Source organism: Cervus canadensis, chromosome X (assembly GCF_019320065.1).
Source record: "Cervus canadensis isolate Bull #8, Minnesota chromosome X, ASM1932006v1, whole genome shotgun sequence".
NCBI lineage: Eukaryota > Metazoa > Chordata > Mammalia > Artiodactyla > Cervidae > Cervus > Cervus canadensis.
In genome coordinates, this window is record NC_057419.1 from 59470674 (window position 1) to 59494234 (window position 23561).

Below are 23561 nucleotides of genomic sequence, written 5' to 3' on the forward strand. Positions count from 1 at the left end.
TCTGCAATTTTCTGGAAGAGTTTGAGTAAGATAGGTGTTAGTTCTTCTCTAAATTTTTGGTAGAATTCAGCTGTGAAGCCATCTGGTCCTGGGCTTTTGTTTGCTGGAAGATTTTTGATTACAGTTTCAATTTCTTTGCTTGTGATGGGTCTGTTACGATCTTCTATTTCTTCCTGGTTCAGTTTTGTAAATTAACACTTTTCTAGGAATTTGTCCATTTCTTCCAAGTTGCCCATTTTATTGGCATAGAGCTGCTGGTAGTAATGTCTTATGATCCTTTGTATTTCGGTGTTGTCTGTTGTGATTTCTCCATTTTCATTTCTAATTTTGTTAATTTGGTTCTTCTCTCTTTGTTTCTTAGTGAGTCTTGCTAATGGTTTGTCAATTTTGTTTATCTTTTCAAAAAAGCAGCATTTAGCTTTGTTGATTTTTGCTATGGTCTCTTTTATTTCTTTTGCATTTATTTCTGCCCTCATTTTTAAGATTTCTTTCCTTCTACTAACCCTGGGGTTCTTCATTTCTTCCTTCTCTCGTTGCTTTAGGTGTAGAGCTAGGTTATTTATTTGACTTTTTTCTTGTTTCTTGAGTTAAGCCTGTAGTGTTATGAACCTTCCCCTTAGCACTGCTTTTACAGTGTCCCATAGTTTGGGGTTGTTGTGTTTTCATTCTCATTCGTTTCTGTGCATATTTTGATTTCTTTTTTTATTTGTTCTATGATTTGTTGGTTATTCAGAAGTGTGTTGTTTAGCCTCCATATGTTTGAATTTTTAATAACATTTTTCCTGCAATTGAGATCTAGTCTTACTGCATTGTGGTCACAAAAGATGACTGGAATGATTTCAATTTTTTTGAATTTACCAAGGCTAGATTTATGACCCAGGATGTGATCTATTCTAGTGAAGGTTCCATGTGCACTTGAGGAAAGGGTGAAATTGATTGTTTTGGGGTGAAATATCCTTTAGATATCAGTTAGGTCTAGGTGGTCCATTGTGTCATTTAAAGTTTGTGTTTCCTTGTTAATTTTCTGTTTAGTTGATCTATCCATAGTTTTGAGTGGGGTATTAAAGTCTCTCACTATTATTTTGTTATTGTTAATTTCCCCTTTCATACTCGTTACCTTTAGCCTTACATTTCACAGTCCTCTTATGTTGGGTGCATATATATATATATACATATATATATATATATAATTGTTATATCTTCTTCTTGGATTGACCCTTTAATCATTATGTAGTGTCCTTCTTTGTCTCTTTTCACAGCCTTTATTTCAGGTTTATTTTATCTGATATGAGTATTGTGACTCCTGCTTTCTTTTTATAATAAGTTTTGAATCAGTAAAATCGACACATTTTAACCTACTGCACTTTTCATCCAGAGAAGGTAGCATTTCGCAGAGTTTAAAAATCAAAATTCAGCTTTTATGGAAAAATAAATTAGACTTTGGATATGAATGTATGCTTGATGTCATTAATTATTTTTGAGGAGAATCAATAAAAAGGAACTCCATATGAATGCTCCAGTTCCTACATGATTTGTAACTTTCTTGCCTATGTTCAACAGTGTATCATAAGGATAGCTGGAAACATCCTGGATCTATGGGATGCTTTTTTTTTTGTTTATCATTATTGTTATTATTATTTTGGATTGAAGGATACAATATTGTGTTGGTTTCTGCCATACATCAACATGGATTAGCCATAGGTATATATATGTCCCCTCCCTCTTGAGACTTCCTCCCACCCCATCCCATCTGTCTAGGTAGTTACAGAGCCCTGGTTTGAGTTCCCTGAGTCATACAGCAAATTCCCAGTGATTATCTGTTTTACATATGGCAGTGTATATGTTTCCATGCTACTCTTTCCATTCATCCCACCCTCTCCTTTCTACACCCCCATGTGTCCATATGTCTGTTCTCTATGTCTGCATCTCCATTGCTGTGCTGCAAATAGGTTCATCAGTACAATCTTTCTAGGTTCCATATATATGTGTTAATATCCAATATTTGTTTTTTGTTTCTGACTTACTTCACTCTGTATTATAGGTTTTAGGTTCATCCACCTCATTAGCACCGACTCAAATTCATTCCTTTTTATGGCTCAGTAACATGACTTTGTATATATGTACCACAGCTTCTTTATCCATTCATCAGTCAATGAACATCTAGGTTGCTTCCATGTTCTTGTTATTGTAAATAGTGCTGCAGTGAACATGGGATTGCTGTTGTTCAGTTGCTAGGTCATGTCTGACTCTTTGTGACCTCATAAACTGCAGCATGCCAGGCTTCCCTGCCCTTCACCACCTCCTGGAGTTCCCTCAAGCTCATGTCCATTGAATCAGTGATGCCATCCAACCATCTCATCCTCTGTCACCCCCTTCTCCTCTTGCCCTCAATCTTTATGAACATAGGGTCTTTTCCAAAGCGTCACCTCTTCCCATCTGGTGGCTAAAGTATTGGAGCTTCAGCTTTAGCATTAGCCCTTCCAATGATTATTCAGGGTTGATTTCTTTAGGATTGACTGCTTTGATCATCTTACTGTCCAAGAAACTCTTAAGAGTCTTCTCCAGTGTTCATAACCATGTCAATTACAAATGCCAAGATGTGGAAGCAACCTAAGTATCCATCAACAGATGAATTAATAAAGCAGCCATGGTATATATACCTACAATGGAATACCACTAAGCCACAAGAGGAATGAAATTTTGTCATCTGCAACAACATGGATAGACTTGGAGGGTATTATGCTAAGTGAAATAAGTCAGATAGAGAAAGAAAAATACTGCTTGTTATCATTTATATGTGGAATCTAAAAAAAATTTAATGAATGTACATAGCAAAACCACAACAGACTCACAGATATAAAAAACAAACTAGTGGTTACCAGTGGGTAGAGGGAAAGGGGGAAGGGTAAGATAGTGGTAGGGGACTAAAGTACAAAGTATGTGCTTGCTAAGTCACTTCAGTCCTGTCCAACTCTGTGTGACCCTATGGTCTGTAGTCCCCCGGGCTCCTCTGCCCATGGGAATTTTCCAGACAAGAATACTGGAGTGGGTTGCCATGCCCTCCTCCAGGGGATCTTCCTGACCCAGGAATCGAACCTGCCTCTCATGTCTATATATATTACAATTATTTTTTTCAGTAGATAAATTAAGATTTTTAGTTGCAGTTTCAGTATCAAACTCTTAAAATTAATAGAATAAATATACAGAGGAGTAGAAGGATATAGAAGACTTGAAAAGTACCATGAACCGATTCAACATAATTAAGATTTATACAGTTTTCACACAACAGTAGAATAAAATTCTATTCCAAAACGGCAACCCACGCCACTGTTCTTGCCTGGAGAATCCCAGGGATGGTGGAGCCTGGTGGGCTGCCGTCTATGGGGTCACACAGAGTCGGACAAGACTGAAGCGACTTAGCAGCAGCAGCAAGTTCCCATAGACTGTAAACTAGGACTGTAAACTTCTAATCTTGATGAGCTTCTCTTGTCTCTTTAATCTTGCCTCAGGTAGTTACTTGGCTGATCCTCACTTGATTAGCAATTGTTCAAATCTGCCCTTTGAATACAAGGAAAGTCATGAAGGCTGGAGTTTGTCTATAAGTAATGAGTGACAAAAAAGGCCTCCATGCCTGGGAGCCCCACAGGGTCTTGCTTGGTTTCAAGGACTGCTCACTTAGTGACAGACACTGACTCAATCTCACTCATTTAAAAACTGAATAATATAATTCAAGATTTCAGGTATATGCAATATTCAATACTGATATGATGTAGTTGAGTATTTAATATTCAAACATAAGAAACAGAAGGAATAGTACAAGGAACTCTCTCTCATATGCCTACTACCCAGATTCAACAATTATCAACATGTAGCAAATCTTGTTCATTTATATCCCTATTATTTATTATTTCCCCTCCTCTATTTTATTTTGAAGGAAGTCTAAGACATTATATTATTTTATCCATAAGTATTTCAGTATGTATATTTAAAATTAAAATTATTTGTACATATAAATTCAATATAATTTATTATATTTGAAAATAAATTGTTAACAATTACTTAATAGTATTAAATATTCTGTGATCAATTTTCCAGTAGTCTCAATTTTGTCATATGTTTTTTCTTTGAATCAGGATCCTAATAGCATCCACACATAGAAATCTTTTCTAATATTTTTTTAAGTCTCTTAATCTCTAGCAGAAATCAGCAAACACTTTCTGGAAAGGATTAGATAATGCATATTGAAGGTTTTGTGAGGTATATAAATAGCCATTAAAATATGTGGATGAATATGCATAACTATTCTCCAGTAAAACTTTATCTACAAAAACAGACTGGATTTGGCTGAAGGGCCACAGTTTGGTGATTCCTTATCTATAGCAGTAGTTCTCAAACTTTTGTGTGTATCAGAGCCACTTGTGTGTGTATTAGTCTCTTAGTCCGTCTCTTTGCAACCCCATGGACTCTAGCCTGCCAGGCTTCTCTGTCCAGCCATTGCCTTCTCCAGAGGATCTTCCCAAGCCAGGGGTTAAACCCCAGTCTCCCGAACTGCAGGCAGTTTACCTGTGGCCATCTGAGCCACAAGGGAAGCCCATCACAATCACTTGGAGGGTTAATAAAGAACACAGAGGCCAAGGTTTAATAGGATAGAGTCTCCAAGATTTTTTGTCATGTTCCTAATCTATAAGTTTCTTCTTTTGAATGAAATTATTTATTTATTTTTGGCTGTGCTGGGTCTTTTTTGCAACACGCAGTCTTTTGGTAGTTGTGGCAAATGGGGGCTACTCTCTAGTCACAGTACATGGACTTCTCATTGTGGTGGCTTCTCATCACAGAACACAAGCTCCAGAGTGAATAGCTTTCTGTAGTTGTGCAGCATGTGAAATCTTCCTGGACTAAGAAATGAACCCTGCACATATGTCCCCTGCAGTGGCAGATTCTTTACTGCTGTGTTTCAAGAGAGTGGATGAGTTGTGACTGGATGGTCACGTCCCACGCCTCAGGAAAGTCCCTGAGATGGCCACCAAGTGTAGGTTCTTGGCTTTGCACAGGAAAGAATTCAAGAGCAAGACATAATAAAGAAAAAGAAAGTTTATTGAGGGAGATACACACTCCATAGACCCATAGACAGAGTGTGGGCCATCTTAGAAGGCAAGAGGCAAGAGAGAGAAAGTACAAGGTTGACAGTTTTTATAAGACTGGGTAATTTATAGGCTAATGAGTGGGAGGATTATTCCAGCTATTTTGGGAAAGAGGTGGGGATATCTGGGAGTTGGCCTCTGCCCACTTATTGAACTTTCATGGTCAGCCTCAGGACTGTCCTGTTGCCTGTGGTATGTAATTTAGCTTGCTGGTGTATTACAATGGGATTTCCCAGGTTGCCCAGTGGTAAAGAATATGCCTGCCAATGAAGTAGATGTGGGTTCGATCCCAGGGTCAGGTTCGATCCCTGGAGGAGGAAATGGTAACCCATATCAGTTTTCTTGCCTGAAAAATCCCAAGGACAGAGGAGCCTGGTGGACTGGAGTCCATAGGCTCACAAAGAGTCAGACATGCCTGAGTGACTGAGCACACATATATTATGATGAGCATATACTAAGGCTCAAGTTCTAGTGGAGGTCAACTTCCCACCATCTTGGACATACTTAGTTCCAGCCAATCTGCAGTGTCTTTGTACTATGTCATTCCTTCCTGCCCCATTCCTGTCTCCACTGGACCAATTTTGTTGTTGAGTCACTAAGTGGTGTCTGACTTTTTAGTGAACCCATGAATTATAGCTATCCAGGTTTCTCTGTCCATGAAATTCCCCAGGAAAGAATACTGGGTGGGTTCCCACTTCTTTCTCCAGGGGATCTTCCTGACCCAGGGATCAAACTGGAGTTTCCTTCATTGCCAGGAGAATTGTTTACCAGTAAGTCACCAAGGAAGCCCCTCAGTTCAGTTCAGTTCAGTCGCTCAGTTGTGTCAGAATCCTTGCAACCCCATGAACTTCAGCACGCCAGGCATCCCTGTCTATGACCAACTCCCGGAGTCCAACCAAACCCATGTCCATTGAGTCGGTGGTGCCATCCAGCCATCTCATCCTTCGTCATCCCCTTCTCCTCCCGCCCTCAATATTTCCCAGCATCAGGGTCTTTTCCAATGAGTCAGCTCTTCCCATCACGTGGCCAAAGTATTGGAGATTCAGCTTCAACATCAGTGCTTCCAATGAACATCCAGGACTGATCTCCTTTAGGATGGACTGATTGGATCTCCTTGCAGTCCAAGAGACTCTCAAGAGTCTTCTCCAACACCACAGTTCAAAAGCATCAGTTCTTTGGCACTCAGCTTTCTTTATATTCCAACTTTCACATCCATACATGACCACTGGAAAAACCATAGCCTTGACTAGACGGAACTTTATTGACAAAGTAATGTCTCTGCTTTTTAATATGCTGTCTAGGTTGGTCATAACTTTCCTTCCAGGGAGTAAGCATCTTTTAACTTCTGCAATCACCATCTGCAGTGATTTTGGAGCCCAGAAAAATAGTCAGCCACTGTTTCCACTGTTTCCCCATCTATTTGCCATGAAGTGATGGGAACGGATGCCATGATTAGTTTTTTGAATGCTGAGCTGAAAGCCAACTTTTTCACTCTCTTCTTTCACTTTCATCAAGAGGCTCTTTAGTTCTTCTTCACTTTCTGCCATAAGGGTGGTGTCATCTGCATATCTGAGATTTTTGATATTTCTCCCGGCAATCTTGATTCTAGCTTGTGCTTCCTCCAGCCCAGCGTTTCTCATGATGTACTCTGCATATAAGTTAAATAAGCAGGGTGACAATATAGAACCTTGACGTACTCCTTTTCCTATTTGGAACCAGTCTGTTGTTCCATGTCCAGTTCTAACTGTTGCTTCCTGACCTGCATACAGGTTTCTCAAGAAGCAGGTCAGGTGGTCTGGTATTCCCATCTCTTTCAGAATGTTCCACAGTTTATTGTGATCCACAGAGTCAAAGGCTTTGGCATAGTCAATAAAGCAGAAATAAATGTTTTTCTGGAACTTGCTTGCTTTTTCAATGATCCAGCAGATGTTGGCAATTTGATCTCTAGTTCCTCTGCCTTTTCTAAAACCAGCTTGAACATCTGGAAGTTCACAGTTCACATATTGCTGAAGCCTGGCTTGAAGAATTTTAAGCATTACTTTATTAGCGTGTGAGATGAGTGCAACTGTGTGGTAGTTTGAGCATTCTTTGGCATTGCCTTTCTTTGGGATTGGAATGAAAAGTGATCTTTTCTAGTCCTGTGGCCACTGATGAGTTTTCCAAATTTGCTGGCGTATTGAGTGCAGCACTTTTACAGCATCGTCTTTCAGAATTTGAAATAGCTCAACTGGAATTCCATCACCTCCACTAGCTTTGTTCACAGTGATGCTTCCTAAGGCCCACTTGAGTTCACATTCCAGGATGTCTGGCTCTAGGTGAGTGATCACACCATCATGGTTATCTGGGTCGTGAAGATCTTTTTTGTACAGTTCTGTGTATTCTTGCCACCTCTTCTTAATATCTTCTGCTTCTGTTAGGTCCATACTTGAGCCCATCAGAAGTACTATTAGTTCCTTCTTCATATTTTTCTTTTTTCTTATAATTTTTTTGTTAACGAAAGCAGGTAATTTGTTCTTTAACGTTTGCCATAATTGAATCAAGAGGCTTGCTCTTATTCGAGTTCTTTTTATTTGTTTTCTGAGCGATTTGAGTTTTTGTTTGGTTTTTCTTGTTGTTGTTGCTATTTTGGATTTTCCTTGAGAGGGTGTTTCGAGTAGGGAGGGCAAACATACTTAATAAATTTTTCTATGTTCTTCCAACAGTAGATACATAATGTGTGGCTGTCTTTTTTTTTTTCCCTTTTTTCTCTAATTATTTTCCTGAGAAGGACACTCTTAGAGTCTCTGAATGGCAGAGCCAAAAGGCTTTTTAAATTACACAATAATCTTCTTATTTTCGAGGTGAAGGAACAGATACCTAGGGATGGAAAAAGATATGCCCAAAGTCATATAACACATTACTGATGGAACCAGTTTAATGAAGTTATTCAGGTTTTGCTTTTATTTTTTCATATTCGTTGAGGTATAATTGACAAATAAAAGTTGTATAATTTTTTTTATAACTTATATACCATAATGATATTTGGTATATGTATATTCTATGAAATAGTTGCCATAATCTAATTAGATGCCATGTTTGATCCCTGGCTTGTGAGGATCCCCTGGAGAAAGAAATGGCCAGTCAGTCCAGTTTTCTTGCCTGGGGAGTTCCATGAACAGAAGAGCCTGACAGGCTATAATCCACACGATCACAAAAGAGTTGAACACGACTAAGTGACTAAATAACAACATAACCTCTTATAGTTACCATTTTCTTTCTTCCCTTCTTTCCATCCTCCATTCCTTCCTCCCTTCTTCTTTTTCTTTCTTTTTAGTAAGAATACTTATGATATACCCTGTTAGTAAATTTCAAGAGCAAAATACAATATTGTTAAATGCATTCATATTGATATATATTAGATCTCCAAACTTACTCATCTTATATACCTGAAACTTTGTACTTCTTGACCAACATCTCCCCATTTTTCCACCACACTCCTCAGTCCTTGGCAACCACCATTCCCCTCTCTGTGTCTGGCTTATTTCACTTAACATGATGTCTTCCATGTTGACCTATGTTGTTGCAAACGGCAGGAGTTCCTTCTTTTTAAAGGTGTATTGATAAGCCATTATATGTATATCCTTATATGTTTGTCCATCTAAAAACACAGGCTATTGTGACTAATGCTGCAGTGAACATAGGAATACAGATATTCTCTTTGAGATTTTGATTTTGTTTCCTTTGGATATGTACCTAGAACTGGGATTGCTGGATAATAAGGTAGTAATTTTGATTAGGTGATTTAGATCAGAAGTTATAAATTAAAATGTCTATAGAAACAAATCTTATGACCTCCTATCTAAACCATCCAATCAAAATTATTTTTTTCCTAAACTGGAGGCTTCTTAAGTGCTGTGATTAGTCACTCAGTCATGTCCAACTCTTTGCAACCCCATGGACTGTAGCCCACCAGGCACTTCTGTCCATGGGGATTCCCCAGACAGGGATATTGAAACGGGTTGCATGCCTTCCTCCAGGGGATCTTCCCAAACTGGAATCAAACCCAGGTCTCTTGCATTACAGTCACATTTTTTACTGTTTGAGTCACCAGTGAAGCCCTTCTTATAACCTCCCTATAATACCTGTTTCTTTGTTTTAAATTTGATGTTCAAATATTTGTACCCATTTTTTCTTATCTAAGTGAACTAGAGAATTTAAGATTTCTTTGCTCTCAATTCATGTTACCAACTCCTACCTAATTCACTACTCATGATGCCCTTATTTTTGGTTTCATTCATCTTGTTAACCAAAAATTATGCCTCTTAATGGTTTTCAAAATGTATAATAAAAGGAGAGATATCAAATGGAAAGAAATCTCCCCAGAGAATAGAATAACTTTCAAATCTCATAAGAAAACCAAGAAGGAAAAGAATGTCCTAAATGAAATACCAAGAACATACATCAGAGAAATATAAGGTAGCTTTAGCTTAAAGAGGATCCCATAGGGGCTGATTTCTTGACAGGAACTGGATACTAGATAAGGAAGCAGTGGGATGCAATGAGATGACTTTAAGACTTGGAGCCCAACAGATATGGGTTTGAATCCCTGTATTGCCATGTACTCACAAATTGACCTTGACTAAGTGCTTTTCCCTCTGTGAAACTAGGCTTCAGAGATAAAACACTCTGCCTTTTGAAGTTATGGAATTAGGTGAACTGCATATTCAACCAAAGTAACTTTCTTTCAAAACTCTAAGAAGGAGATAAGCATTCATACATGCTGGAGGCTGTTGTCTCACTAGTGTCCTTGATTTGTTACTAGTGGTTTAGCCATTCTGGATACCTTGGTGGCAGAATGGAGTTGCTTTTCTGTTTTAACATCTAAACTATACTGTCACTAAAGAATATGGGTTAATTAATTCTGTAAGTATTTAAGGTTAAAAGGGATTCATCACCAGTACAGCAATATCAAAGGCCAGTGAATAGTTATTGTTCATTATAATCTGAATGGTACCCAGCCTTGGGATTAACAGACTTCATTAGGATTTGTTTAAGGATTCAGTCCCTGTCAATTACCTACTCAGTGACTAGAGCCTGCCTCTTGATGCCAGTGAGTCTTTCAAGGGCCTTGATCTGGACAGGATTTTCAATTTGGTTTTCAGTGAGCTGTTCCACTCCCTCATCCCCCCAACTCACAACCAAAGTGACCAAAGGCCAAACAGCTTTTACTTGACTGGCTTAACTACTACATAAAAGAGCACTAGAGTCCCTCAGTTCTATTAAAATAATTAATTAGTATCTGCTCTGTGTGAGGCACACACATACTTGGAAGTTATTTACCAACTAGTAGGAAAGGCAGATAGGATACAGAAAATTGCAACATGCTCGACTTACCAATGGTGTCAATCAAGATGAGGACAGTGGGCTAAGAGAGCCCTGAAGAAGATGTCACCTAAAGTGAATCTCAAAGGATAAATAGACATTCTTTGGATATAGGAGGATGGAGATATTAGAAACAGAGGAAATAGCATGAAGCAAAGACATGGAGATCTGACATAGCATAATATAGCCAGAAAACCTTATCTAGGAAGTGTAGTATATGTGTCAACATTTTAGGATTCAGTAAACTAAAATGGACAGTTAGGGGTAAATTTAATTCAGATAACCATTATGACTATTTGGGGGGCACAAATCCCTTAGAAGAAATGGAGTATCCCTCATAGTCAACAAAAGAGTCCGAAATGCAGTACTTGAGTGCAGTCTCAAAAATGACAGAATGATCTTGGTACATTTCCAAGCAAACAATTCAACATCACAGTAATCCAAGTGTATGCCCCAACCACTAATGCTGAAGAAACTGAGGTTGAACAGTTCTTTGAAGACCTACAAGACCTTCTAGAACTAACACCAAACAAGGATTTCCTTTTCAGCATAGGGGACTGGAATGCAAAAGTACGGAGTCAAGAGATACCTGGAGCAACAGGCAAGTTTGGCCTTGGAGTACAAAATGAAGTAGGGCAAAAGCTAACAGAGTTTTGCCAAGAGAACGCACTGATCATAACAAATACCCTCTTCCAACAACACAAGAGACAACTCTACACATGGACATCACCAGATAATCAATACTGAAATCAGATTGATTATGTTCCTTGCAGCCAAAGATAGAGAAGCTCTATATAGTCAACAAAAACAAGACCTGGGGCTGACTGTGGCTCAGATCATGAACTCCTTATTAAAAACTTCAGACTAAAATTGAAGAAAGTAAGGAAAACCACTAGGCCATTGAGGTATGACCTAAATAAAATCCCTTATGATAATACAGTGGAAGTGACAAATAGATTCAAGGGATTAGATCTGGTAGACAGAGTGCCTGAAGAAATGTGGATGGAGGTTTGTAACAATAAACAAGAGGTGGTGACCAAAACCATCCCCCCAAAAAATAAATGCAACAAGGCAAAATGTTGTCTGAGGAAGCCTTACAAATAGCTGAGGAAAGAAGAGAAGCAAAAGGCAAAGGATAAAGGGAAAGATGCACCCATCTGAATGCAGAGGTGGAGAAAATAGCAAGGAGAAAAAAGAAAGCCTTCTTGATCAATGGAAGGAACTAGAAGAAAGCAATAAAATGGGAAAAACTAGCCATCTCTTCAAGAAAATTAGAGATATCAAGGGAACATTTCATGCAGAGATGGGCACAATAAAGAACAGAAACTGCAAGGACCTAACAGAAGCATAAGTGGTTAAGAAGACATGACAAGAAAACACAGAATAGCTTTACAAAAAGAGGTCTTAATGATTTGGTTTACCACAATGGTGTGGTCACTCACCTAGAGCCAGACATCCTGGAGTGTGAAGTCAAGAGGACCTTAAGAGGCATTACTATGAACAAAGCTAGTGGAGGTGATGGAATTCCAGCTGAGCTATTCCAAATCCTACAGGTGATACTGTTAAAGTGCTTCACTTAATGTGCCAGCAAATTTGTAAAACTCAGCAGTGGCCACAGGCCTGGAAAAGGTCAGTTTTCTTTCCAATCCCAAAGAAAGGCAATGCCAAAGAAAATTCAAACAACCTCACAGTTACACTCCTTTCACATGCTAGGAAGGTAATGCTCAAAATCCTTCAAGCTAGTCTTCAGCAGTACATGAACCAAGAACTTCCAGATGTACAAGCTGGATTAAGAAAATGCAGAGGAACAGTGATCATATTGCCAACAGCTGTTGGATCATAGAAAAAGCAAGGAAATTCCAGAAAAACATCTTCTGCTTCATTGACTACTTTGAAAGCATTTGACTGTATGGATCACACCAAATTGTTTAAAATTCTTAAAGAGATGGGTGTACTCTGGTATACACACCTTACTTGCCTCTTGAGAAATTTGTATGCAGGTCAAGACGCACCAGTTAAAACTGAACATGGAACAATGGATTGGGTCATAATTGGAAAAGGAGTACATCAGGATGTATATTGCCATCCTGCTTATTTAACTTATATGCAGAGTATATCATATGAAATGCTGGGCTGAATGAATCATAAACTGGAATCAAGATTGCTGGGATTAATATAAACAACATCACATACGCAGATGATACCACCCTTATGGCAGAAAATGAAGAGGAACTAAAGAGCTTCTAGATGAGGTTGAAAGAGGAGAGTGAAAAGGCTGGCTTAAAACTCAACATTCAAAAATTAATATCATGACACTTGGTCCCATCTCTTTATGGCAAATAGATGAGGAAAAAATGGAAACAGCAGTGGATTTTATTTTCTTGGTCTCCAAGATCACTTTGGATGGTGACTGCAGCCTTGAAATTAAGACAGTTGCTTCTTGGAAAAAAAGCTGTGACAAACCTAGACAGTGTCTTAAAAAGCAGAGTCTGTATGTCCACACTATGGTTTTTCCATTAGTCATGTACAGATGTGACAGTTGTACCATAAAGAAGGCTGAGTACTAAAGAACTGATGCTTTCAAACTGTGGTACTGGAGAAGACTCTTGAGATTCTCTTGGATGGCAAGGATATCAAGCCAGTCAATCCTAAAGGAAATCAACCCTGACTATTCATTGAAAGGACTGATGCTGAAGCTGAAGCTCCAATACTTTGGCCACTTGACGGGAAAAGCTTACTCATTAATAAAGACCTTGATTCTGGGAAAAATTGAGGGCAGGAGGAAAAGCAGGTGACAGAGAATGAGATGATTGGTTGGCATCACTGATTCAATTAACATAAATCTAAGCAAACTCCAGGAGATAGTGAAGGACAGAGAAGCCAGACTTACTGTAGTCCACTGTAGCCTACCATAGACTGTAGCCTACAGGCTTCTCCATCCATGGGATTTTCCAGGCAAGAGTACTGGAATGGGTTGCCATTTCCTTCCCCAGGGAATCTTCCCAACCCAGGGATCGAACCCAGGTCTCCCACATTGCAGGCAGATGCTTTACCCCCTGAGCCATCAGGGAAGCCCAGTTACTACAGTCCATGGGGCTGCAAAGAGTCAGATACCACTTAGAGACTGAACAATAACAACATATGGGTGTTATATGTCTGCATTTTTTAGATGGAGCCTCCTGGAGAGGTCATTATAATAGTAAATCCTTCTAATTAAATATTTCCAGGATACCTTTCTAATGCAATTTAGCTCTATTTCACAACCCTCTGAGATGGATACTATTTTCACAGTAGGAAAGCTTAAGCCCAGAGAGATTTGGTCACCAATACTCACTGTTGCACATCTAATGGGTGACAGTGTTGGGATTCAAACCCAGGTCAGCTTCAGAGCCCAGACTGTGCATTGAGATTGGAAGTAGGTGTCAAGTTACTGAAGCGTTTAATTGCTACTTTAAGGACAATTGGCAGTGTCCTATAAGTAATAGGAAGCCAATAAAGGTAATTTAAGTAAAGAACGTAATTAAGGACCAGAAAATTTTGCATTACAGGCCCCTCAGTAATCAAGCTAACTGATTATGGCTTCAGTCAAATCTCTTTCGTTCATTGGACCTCTATTTTCTCGTCTATAAAGTAAGAGCAATGCAAAAGTGCTGTTCTTAAGGATCTCTTTTGGTTCTTTGAGCTCTTTGCCTCTCTAGCTAGAACTGAGGAAGAGACTAGATTCTTGACTGATAAGAGTGGTAGGCACTTTCTCTCTGTGCTTTTTCTTTATATATGTTTTATACATACTGTAACTCTTGCTGCAGAGTGCCATCTTGCTTCTCACCTGTCTTTCCAAACACTATAGCCATCTACTCCCCTTCTCATGACTACGAACTAAGTTAGCTATGTTTCACTTTGGCCCCTAATTATATACTATCTTGTATTCGTTGCTAGTTGCTTTCTTTGTAATCTTTTCTTACCATTTATATTTTGGAACTCTCCTTTTCTTCTGCTTTGTAGTTTCTCTTACCCCCTAAAGCATCTAACACAGTTTTAGTTACAAGAGAGTCTTGGAAAAAATCTTGTTAATCATTTTCTTTCTCTTCTGGCAGTGTGTGTGAACACAGCAAGGAGAATCTTATGACCCCCTCTAACATGGGGGTGATCTTTGGGCCCACTCTCATGAGAGCTCAGGAGGACACTGTGGCTGCAATGATGAACATCAAATTCCAGAATATTGTGGTGGAAATCCTAATTGAGCACTTTGTCAAGGTATGTATTTCCTGTCCTCACCATCATTCCTCCAAACATGTGACACTTTCCCCTAGCCAGTTTTTAAAGCTGTGTCTTCTCTCTGGCTCAAGTTACAATGGAAGGAAATTCTATATGATACAGTGACATTTACTAGCACTGCTGACCTTGTGAAATTCATTTATTCAACAAGCATTGCTTGAGCATTCAACTATTTTGTTGTCAAGCTCCATGCAAGAATGTATAGAAGAAGAAAAGCATCACTGTTCATACCTTTAAGGAATTGATAATATAATATAGATATGTAAACAAAGGAAAGTGATAGGTGTAAAAATGGTATATGTACAATCAATTAAACTGTAAAGAAAGCAATATTTATGCTTATTTAAATCTCATCACATTCTGAAAGAATTTAAGGTGTTATATTTTTATGGTATGTAAAATATGAGGTAGTGTACATTATAATTAGGTCAAATCAAAAATGAAAAATAATGATACAGACAGAAAATAAATCCCAGGATGAAGCTAGACAAGAAATACTTATTGACAAATCATATACACTTGCTATGAATGACCCTACATTTGACTCTTAGCTTTCTAGCACCCAGTACCTTCTTAGCAGAGCACAATTCAATAAAAAAGTTTCTTTATGGGGAGGGGACTGGAGATTCAGTCCAGGTGGTATGTACAGTTCAAATCCAAGCTCTTAGGATAGGATACATTAGGTAAGATACATAGATTAAGCTGCTAAGACACCACAACAGCTTTAAGACATTTATTTATTGGTTCTGTAATGGTTCAGCAAGTTGGTCCAGGCCTGATATGGTGATTTGACAAAGACTATAACCCAGGTTACTTCTTTGTTGTCCTGTCATCCCTAAGGTGCTGCTTCATCTACATGACCAAATATCTTCTACATTATATCAACTGGGAGGGTTAAAAGAAAGGAAGTGGAGGATATAGCTGTTTCCTTTAAGGCAATGACCTGGAAGTCTCACATATCACTTTCATTTACATACCATTTATCAGAACTTAATCTCATGGTCACATCTAGCTATAAGAGATGCAGGGAAATTTAGTTTTTATTTGGGGCAGCCATGTGTCCAGCTAAGACTTTAGTTTTTGTTTTTTTTGGTTTTTTTTTTGTTTGTTTTTTTACTAAAAGAAATAGAGAATGGATTTTGGAGAACAATTGATATTCTCTGCCATATTATCTTTGTTACATTAAACAATGTAACTTCTCTGGTAGTCATTTTTTTTTCAGCTGAAATGTGAAGGTGATAATAAACACATGCTGTGTGATAGTTGGGCTTCCCAGGTGGCTCAACAGTGAAGAATCTACCTGCCAATGCAAAGCTGCAGGAGACTCTGGTTCAATCCCTTAGTCAGGAAGATCCCCTGGAGGAGGAAATGGCAACCCACTCCAGTATCCAAGCCTGGGAAATATCATGAATGAAGAGACTAGTGGGCTACTGTTCATGGGGTAGCAAGAGTCAGACATGACTGAAGCAACTGAGCATGCATCCACATGTGATAGTTACATGCCCCAAACTTAGCTAGTGACAAACCTGGAATTTAAATCCAAGTACCTGGCTCAGAATTGAAGTATTTAATCACTATGCTGTGCTGCCTCACCAATCATTTTGGTACAGTTGTATTACTGGGTATATACAGGGCACTTTGGGTTTATCAAGGATGGGTACTTACAGAGAAGTATAACCTATGTCAGTATTTAAAGTGGGAAAGAAAGGGAAATAGGGAAATGAAATTTCCAAGAGATGGTTCAGCATGAACTAAGGCCCAAGGGCCTAAAATCCCTAACCATTTTATATTATTGGATTATGAAATGGAAATAGGAGTGGCAGGAGATGTGATTGGAGGCAGACAGTGGCCATATCTTAAAAGGACTAGACTTTGACTCCTTAAGGAGTTTGGAATGTTTGAAATAGTTCTTGCAAGTGATAGCTTATAATGAAAGATGTTGGATTCTGATCTCCAAAGAAGATTTAGCTTTGGGACCAGGGACCAGGCTTGATCACTCAAAAGCTTTTGTGTAGCAGAGTTTTATTAAAGTGAAAATGGGAAAGAGAAAGTTTCTGACATAGACGTCAGAAGGAGGGCAAAGAGTACCCCCTTCATTAGTCTTAGCAAGGGAGCTACTTTTTAATTGGTTATTACAATAAATCAAAAGAATGTCTCAAGGTTGTGAAGATCTTACTAGACCCACTCCCACAACTTACATTTTAAGATGACAGGATTAGAACTAACAATAGAAATATCTAACCAGACCCACTCCCATAATATACATTTTAAGATAACAGGATTAGTCAGAAGGTTTTCAAGAAGGAAAAACTGTTCTCAAGCAGGATACATTATTGTTATATAATCTTTAGTACAGAGTTTAAGCTGAGTTGTTTTGTTATGTAATTATCAGCTCTGGGCTTAAAGAAAAAAAACATTTTATGTGACTAAGTAAAGTAGAAAAAAAAAGTTTGTCCTTTCCTCCTCTTTGAGAATTCCAGACCCCTATCTCCTCCTTGAGAGCCCCAGACCCCTTTCTGCTCCTCGGGGACCCCGGACTTCTTATTAACTGGCCTAAGAATTGACTCTCTCACAAGCTTGGGAAAGCCTTGCTTCAAACTTCAGTAATATGATGAATAGACTTACATTTGGGATACTGTGTGGATGGGACTGTACTTCATACATATAAGAAATACAGAACAAGAAAATTTTGGAGAGATGGAGAAAAAGCTCAATTTGGGCCATATTGGATTTGAGATTTCTGAAATATATCCAGAGATCAATATCTTAGGAGTAGTTGACTATGAATCCAAAGCAGGAATTGACAAACTTTTTAAAATTAATTTATATTTTTATTGTAGGATAATTACTTTATAGATGTTTGTTGTTTTCTGTCAAACCAATAAAATTTCATTGGCAAAACTGGAAGCAGACCTGTGAGCTGTAATTTTCTAACTCATGGTGTAAAGTGCAAATATCATTTATTGATTAACTGGATTGGTTCATTCATTCAGAAAATATGTATTGAGAACCCACATTTGCCAGGTATTGTTTTAGGCACTGGAGATACAGTCTTTATGTAAATTAGAAAAGCAGTGTCCATGTAAGTAAAATATATAGTATATTAAATGGTGATGAGCATTTAGATGAACAGTAAAGCAGAAAAGGGGCATAGGAATGGTTGAGAGAAGTGATTTTCAAATTTTAAATACAGTGCCCAGGAAGACCTCATTGAGAAAATGACTTCTGAGAAGAGACCCACAAGAAATAAAGGAATAGTTCATTCAGGTATCAGTGGAGAAAGCATTCCAGGTTGAAGAAATGTTAAGTAGAAAATCTCTGAGGCAGAAATGTGCTTATCATGTTCATGGTACAAATACGAGGCCAGATTGGCTAAAATGGATGAATCAAAAGAAAAAACAGAAGAATATAGGTTCAGAGAGGAAATAGGGAGGGAGAGCTGAATAGATCCTATAGGGCCTTAGAAACCATTGGAAGGAATTTGACTTTGCTCTCTGAGTAGGATAAAATGAGTTTTTTGACTAGAGAAATGACATGATTTGACTTAATAGGAATATTCTGGATGCTTTGTGGATAACAGCTGTAGGGAACAAGGGTAAAAGCAAGGAGACTGATTAGGAACCTGTTTCAATAATGGAATCAAGAAGTGGTTTGTACCTCATATGATGGTGGTACAAACAGTGGACATGGTGAGAAGTGGTTAGATTCTGAATAATTTCGAAGGCAGAGCTGTCAGGACTTGCTGACAAATCATATATGGAATGTAGGAGACAGAGAGGAGTCATTGATAACTTCAAGGTTTTATATTTTAGCAACTGGAAGGATGAAGTTGCCATTTTACTATGATGGATAGGCTGAGAAAGGAGAAGAATTGGGGAAAAAAAAGAGCATGAGTTCAGTTTGGGACAAGTTATGATAGGGCTGTGAGACCTCTGAGGTCAGATAGGAGAACAAGATTAGGGACATACAGTTGGCCTTTTATAGCATAGAGGCAGTGGTTAAAACCATGCAAGCGAATAGTCTTGCCTAGGGAATACTTGAAGCAGGAGAATAAATGTTAGACCAAAGATTGAAACCTAGGGAGTGCCAATGTCTTAAGGGCCATTAGAAGAGACAACAAAATAAATTTTTAAGAAAAGAATGTTCAGTTATAGGAGAATGAAGGGCTAGGGAGTCATAGACTCCTGGAAAGGAGATCGTTTTTGGAAGGAAAGAGTGGACAGTGGTTTCCATTTCCCAAGACATGTCATGTAAGACAGGTACTGAAAAGTATCTACTGTTTTAAGTGTTTTTTAAAAATTTAAATATAAGCAATACATGGTAAAAATTTCCAACCATGAAGAAAGTGTAGAATAAAAGACAGTTCCACCCTTTACCTATTCTCAACTCCTAGTTCCATTTGTCATTTCAATAATTTCTTCTTTGTCATTCTGTCAAAGAAAAACAGTACATATACACACACACAAATGCATTAATATGCATATTTTATTCCTCTACTTGAAAAGGTTAAAAACACTAGACACTATATATAAAACCAACACAAAACAGAAACAGACTCATAGACTTAGAGAACAAATTTATGGTTAATTGGGTAGTAGAGTAAAGGGCAGGGATAAACTGGGCGTTTAAGACTGACAAGTACACACTGCTATATTTAAAACAGATAACAATAAAGACCTGCTGTATAGCACAGGGGACATTGCTCAATATTCTGTAATCTAAATGGGAAAAGTATTTTAAAAATAATAGATACATGAGTATGTATAACTGAACCACCTGAAACTAACACACTGTTAATCAAGTATGCTCCAATATAAAATAAAAAAATAAAAAATAAAAAAAAAATAAAGACTCTGAAATTTGAAAGGAATAAGGCACACCAGACCAGCTATGGATCTTGGGACCTGAGGAATGATGGGGCCACAAGTCATCAGAGATTTGTTTTTGCCTCATGTTTCCCAGATTGAGTAGTGTAAAAGCTGACAACCTAAGAACATCAATGGGTACGGTCGAAATGGTCCCAGAAAAAGCCCATTCTCACTATCCAAGGGAACTGGAGAAAAACAGCCTAACAACAAAGAAAAAACTTTTTGATAATAACCCCTTCACACCAAAATGCCACCAAAAACTTGAGGCCTCAACCCTAATCTCAGCAAAGGCTGAGTGGAAAGCCAGTCTGTAACAAGGCACCTCAACCAACCTCTTCCTGCTCCATGTGATTATCTCAAGGAGGCCCAGTTGGGAACCAGACTTCATCCTCACCTGGTGGAAATGAGACACCCTCCCCCACTGTCTATGGTGTCAGAGGAGGCCTGCTAGAAATACACGACATTATCACTCAGTGGTAATAAGTCTACCACACTGTGGTGTCAAAGGAGAGGAGACCATGTGGGGAAAAGTAATGGACACCCTTCTTTTCCAGCCAGAGTGGTATCAACAGGGCCTAGTTGTTATTGTTCAGTCACTTAAGTCATGTCTGACTCAGCGCAATTCCATAGACTGCAGCATGGCAGGCTTCCCTGTCCTTCACTATCTAAGAGAGTATACTTAAAACTCAGGTCCATTGAGTCAGTGATGCCATCCAACCATCTCATTCTCTGTCACTCCTTTCTCTTCCTGCCCTTAATCTTTCCCAGCATCAGGGTCTTTTCCAATGAGTTGGCACTTTGAATCAGGTGGCCAAAGTATTAGAGCTTTAGCATCAGTCCTTCCAATGAATATTCAGGACTGATTTCCTTTAGGATTGATTGGTTTGATCTCCTTGCTGTCCAAGAGACTCTCAAGAGTCTTCTCCAGCACCACAGTTCAAAAACATCAGTTATTCAGCACTCAGCCTTCTTTATGGTTCAATTCTCACATCCATGCATGACTGCTGGAAAAACCATAGCTTTGACTGTATTGACCTTTGTCGGCAAAGGGATGTCTTTGCTTTTTAATATGCTATCTAAGTTTGTCATAGCTTTTCTTCCAAGGAGCAAGCATCCTTTAATTTCATGGCTGCATTCACCATCCACAGTGATTTTGAAGCCCAAGAAAATAAAATTCACCACTGTTTACATTTTTTCCCCATCTATTTGCCATGAATTGATGGGACCAGATGCCATGATCTTAGTTTTTTGAATGTGGAGTTTTTTGTGTGTGTTTTTTATTTATTTATTTATTTTAATTGGAGGCTGATTATTTTACAATATTATAGTGGTTTCTGCCATACATTCACATGAATCAGCCATGGGTGTACATGTGTTCCCCATCCTGAAACCCCCTCCCACCTCCCTCCCCATCCCATCCCTCAGGGTCACCTCAATGCACCAGCCCTGAGCATCCTGTCTCATGCATCAAACCTGGACTGGCGGTCTGTTTCACATATGATAATATACATGTTTCAGTGCTATTCTCTCAAATCATCCCACCCTCTCCTTCTCTCACACAGTCCAAAAGCCTGTTCTTTACATCTGTGTCTCTTTTGCTATCTAGGAATATAGGGTCATAGTTACCATCTTTCTAAATTCCATATATATGTGTTAATATACTGTATTGGTGTTTTTCTTTCTGATGTACTTCACTCTGTATAATAGCCAGCCTTTTCACTCTCCTCTTTCACCTTCCTCAAGAGGCTTATAGTTCCTCTTCACTTTCTGCCATTAGGGTGGTGTTATCTGCATATCAGAGGTTGTTGATATTTCTCCTGGCAATCTTAATTCCAGATTATGATTCATCCAGTCTAACATTTTGCATGATGTACTCTGCATATAATTTAAATAAGCCAGGGGACAATATACAGCCTTGACATAGTCCTTTCCCAATTTGAAACAGTCCATTGTTCCATGTCCAGTTCTAACTTGCTTCCTTACCTGCATACAGGTTTCTCAAGAGACAGGTAAGGTGGTCTGGCACTCCCATTTCTTTAAGAATTTTCCACAATTGTGATCCACAGTCAAAGGCTTTCATATAGTAGTCAATGAAGCAGAAGTAGATGCTTTTCTGGAATGCTCTTGCTTTTTCTGTTATCCAACGGAAGTTGGCAATTTGATCTCTGGTTCCTCTGCCTTTTCTAAATCCATCTTGTACATCTGGAATTTCTTGTTTCACATACTGTTGAGGCCTAGCTTGAAGGATTTTGAGCATTACCTTGCTAGCATATGAAATGAGAGTAATTGTATGATTGTTTGAACATTATTTGACATTGCCTTCCTTTAGGATTGAAATGAAAACTGACCTTTTTAAGTCCTGTTGGCCATTGTTGAGTTTTCCAAATTTTCTGGCATATTGAGCAAAGCACTTTAACAGCATCATCTTTTAGAATTTGAAATAACTCAAGTGGAATTCTATCACCTCCACTAGCTTTGTTCATGGTAATTCTTCCTAAGGCCCACTTGTCTTCACATTGTAGAACAGGGCATAGTGAGGAGCCTCACCTCCTACTTTTGCCTATCAGTAACAAGAATTCTTACCTTCCCATAGAGATATAGAGGGAAAGTTGAAAATCTGGATTTCCAAGCATCCTGGTAATAATAAGATAGTGCTTCTCCCGTCAGAGACACTGCCAGAGGAGGCCTGCTCTAACAGAAAGTATAAGTAAAAACAAGATTCTCATAATTCTCAAAATATAGACTTCAGTTGAAAATTATTTTCCATACCAAGAACCAGGAAGATCTCAACATGAATGAGAAAAGACCTCCAATAGCAACACAGGTGACAAATGATATAGTTGTTAATTATCTGATAAGAATTTTAAAGCACCCAGCATAAATATGCTTTAATGAGCAATTGGGAATACATTTGAAACAAATGGAAGGCTTGCTCATTGGAAGGAAAGGTGTTAATAGGTGAATGATGTTAGATGCCTGATATCTGAAGATTTACCTTCCTGACCAGGGACCAGGCTTACTCATTCAGAGCTTTTGTGTGGCAGAAGTTTTATTACAGGGAAAAATGGCAGAGAAAGTTTCTGACATAGACATCAGAAGGGGGACGGAGAGTGCCCCACTTGCTAGTCTTATCAAGGCCTTATATATTTTTACCAGACTCACTCCCACAACATACATCTTAAATTAACAAGATTAGAACTAACAGCAGAAAGGCTTTACCAGACCCACTCCCACAATATAAATCTTAAAATAACAAGATTAGTCAGAATGTTCTTGTTAGGAGAAATATGTCCTTGAGCATACATTGTTATATAATCATTAGCACAGAGCTTGAGGAAAAATATACCCTTGAGCAAGATGAGTTGTTTTGTTGTGCAATCATTTGCTCTAGGCTTAAAGAAAGTTAGTCTTAAAGATTGTTGTCATAACAGCTCATACTTTAAGAAAACAATTATGGACTTCACTTATGGACTAAGTGAAGCAATGTAGAAAAAATGTTTATTCCCTTCTCCTCCTTAAGATCCCTGGACCCCTCCCTCCTTGAGGACTCTATATCAACCCACCTAAGAATTAGCTCTCTCAGTATGACCTCAGTTCAGTTCAGTTCAGTCGCTCAGTCATGTCGGACTCTTTGCGACCCCATGAATCGCAGCACGCCAGGCCTCCCTGTCCATCACCAACTCCCGGAGTTTACTCAAACTCATGTCTATCGAGGCGGTGATGCCATCCAGCCATTTCATCCTCTGTCGTCCCCTTCTCCTCCTGCCCCCAATCCCTCCCAGCATCAGGGTCTTTTCCAATCAGTCAACTCTTTGCGTGAGGTGCCCAAAGTATTGGAGTTTCAGCTTCAGCATCAGTCCTTCCAATGAACACCCAGGACTGATCTCCTTCAGGATGGACTGGTCGGATCTCCTTG

At 38.7% G+C, this 23561-nt stretch overlaps 1 protein-coding gene across 1 annotated transcript in view; it reads left to right on the top strand.

The window, feature by feature from the left end:
• Positions 1 to 23561, top strand: part of OPHN1 (oligophrenin 1) — a 229630-nt gene that overhangs the window by 116704 nt on the left and 89365 nt on the right. The window contains exon 6 of the mRNA XM_043459750.1: positions 14597 to 14756. Coding sequence (XP_043315685.1) covers positions 14597 to 14756 — 160 coding nt within the window. The remainder of the gene's footprint in view (positions 1 to 14596; positions 14757 to 23561) is intronic.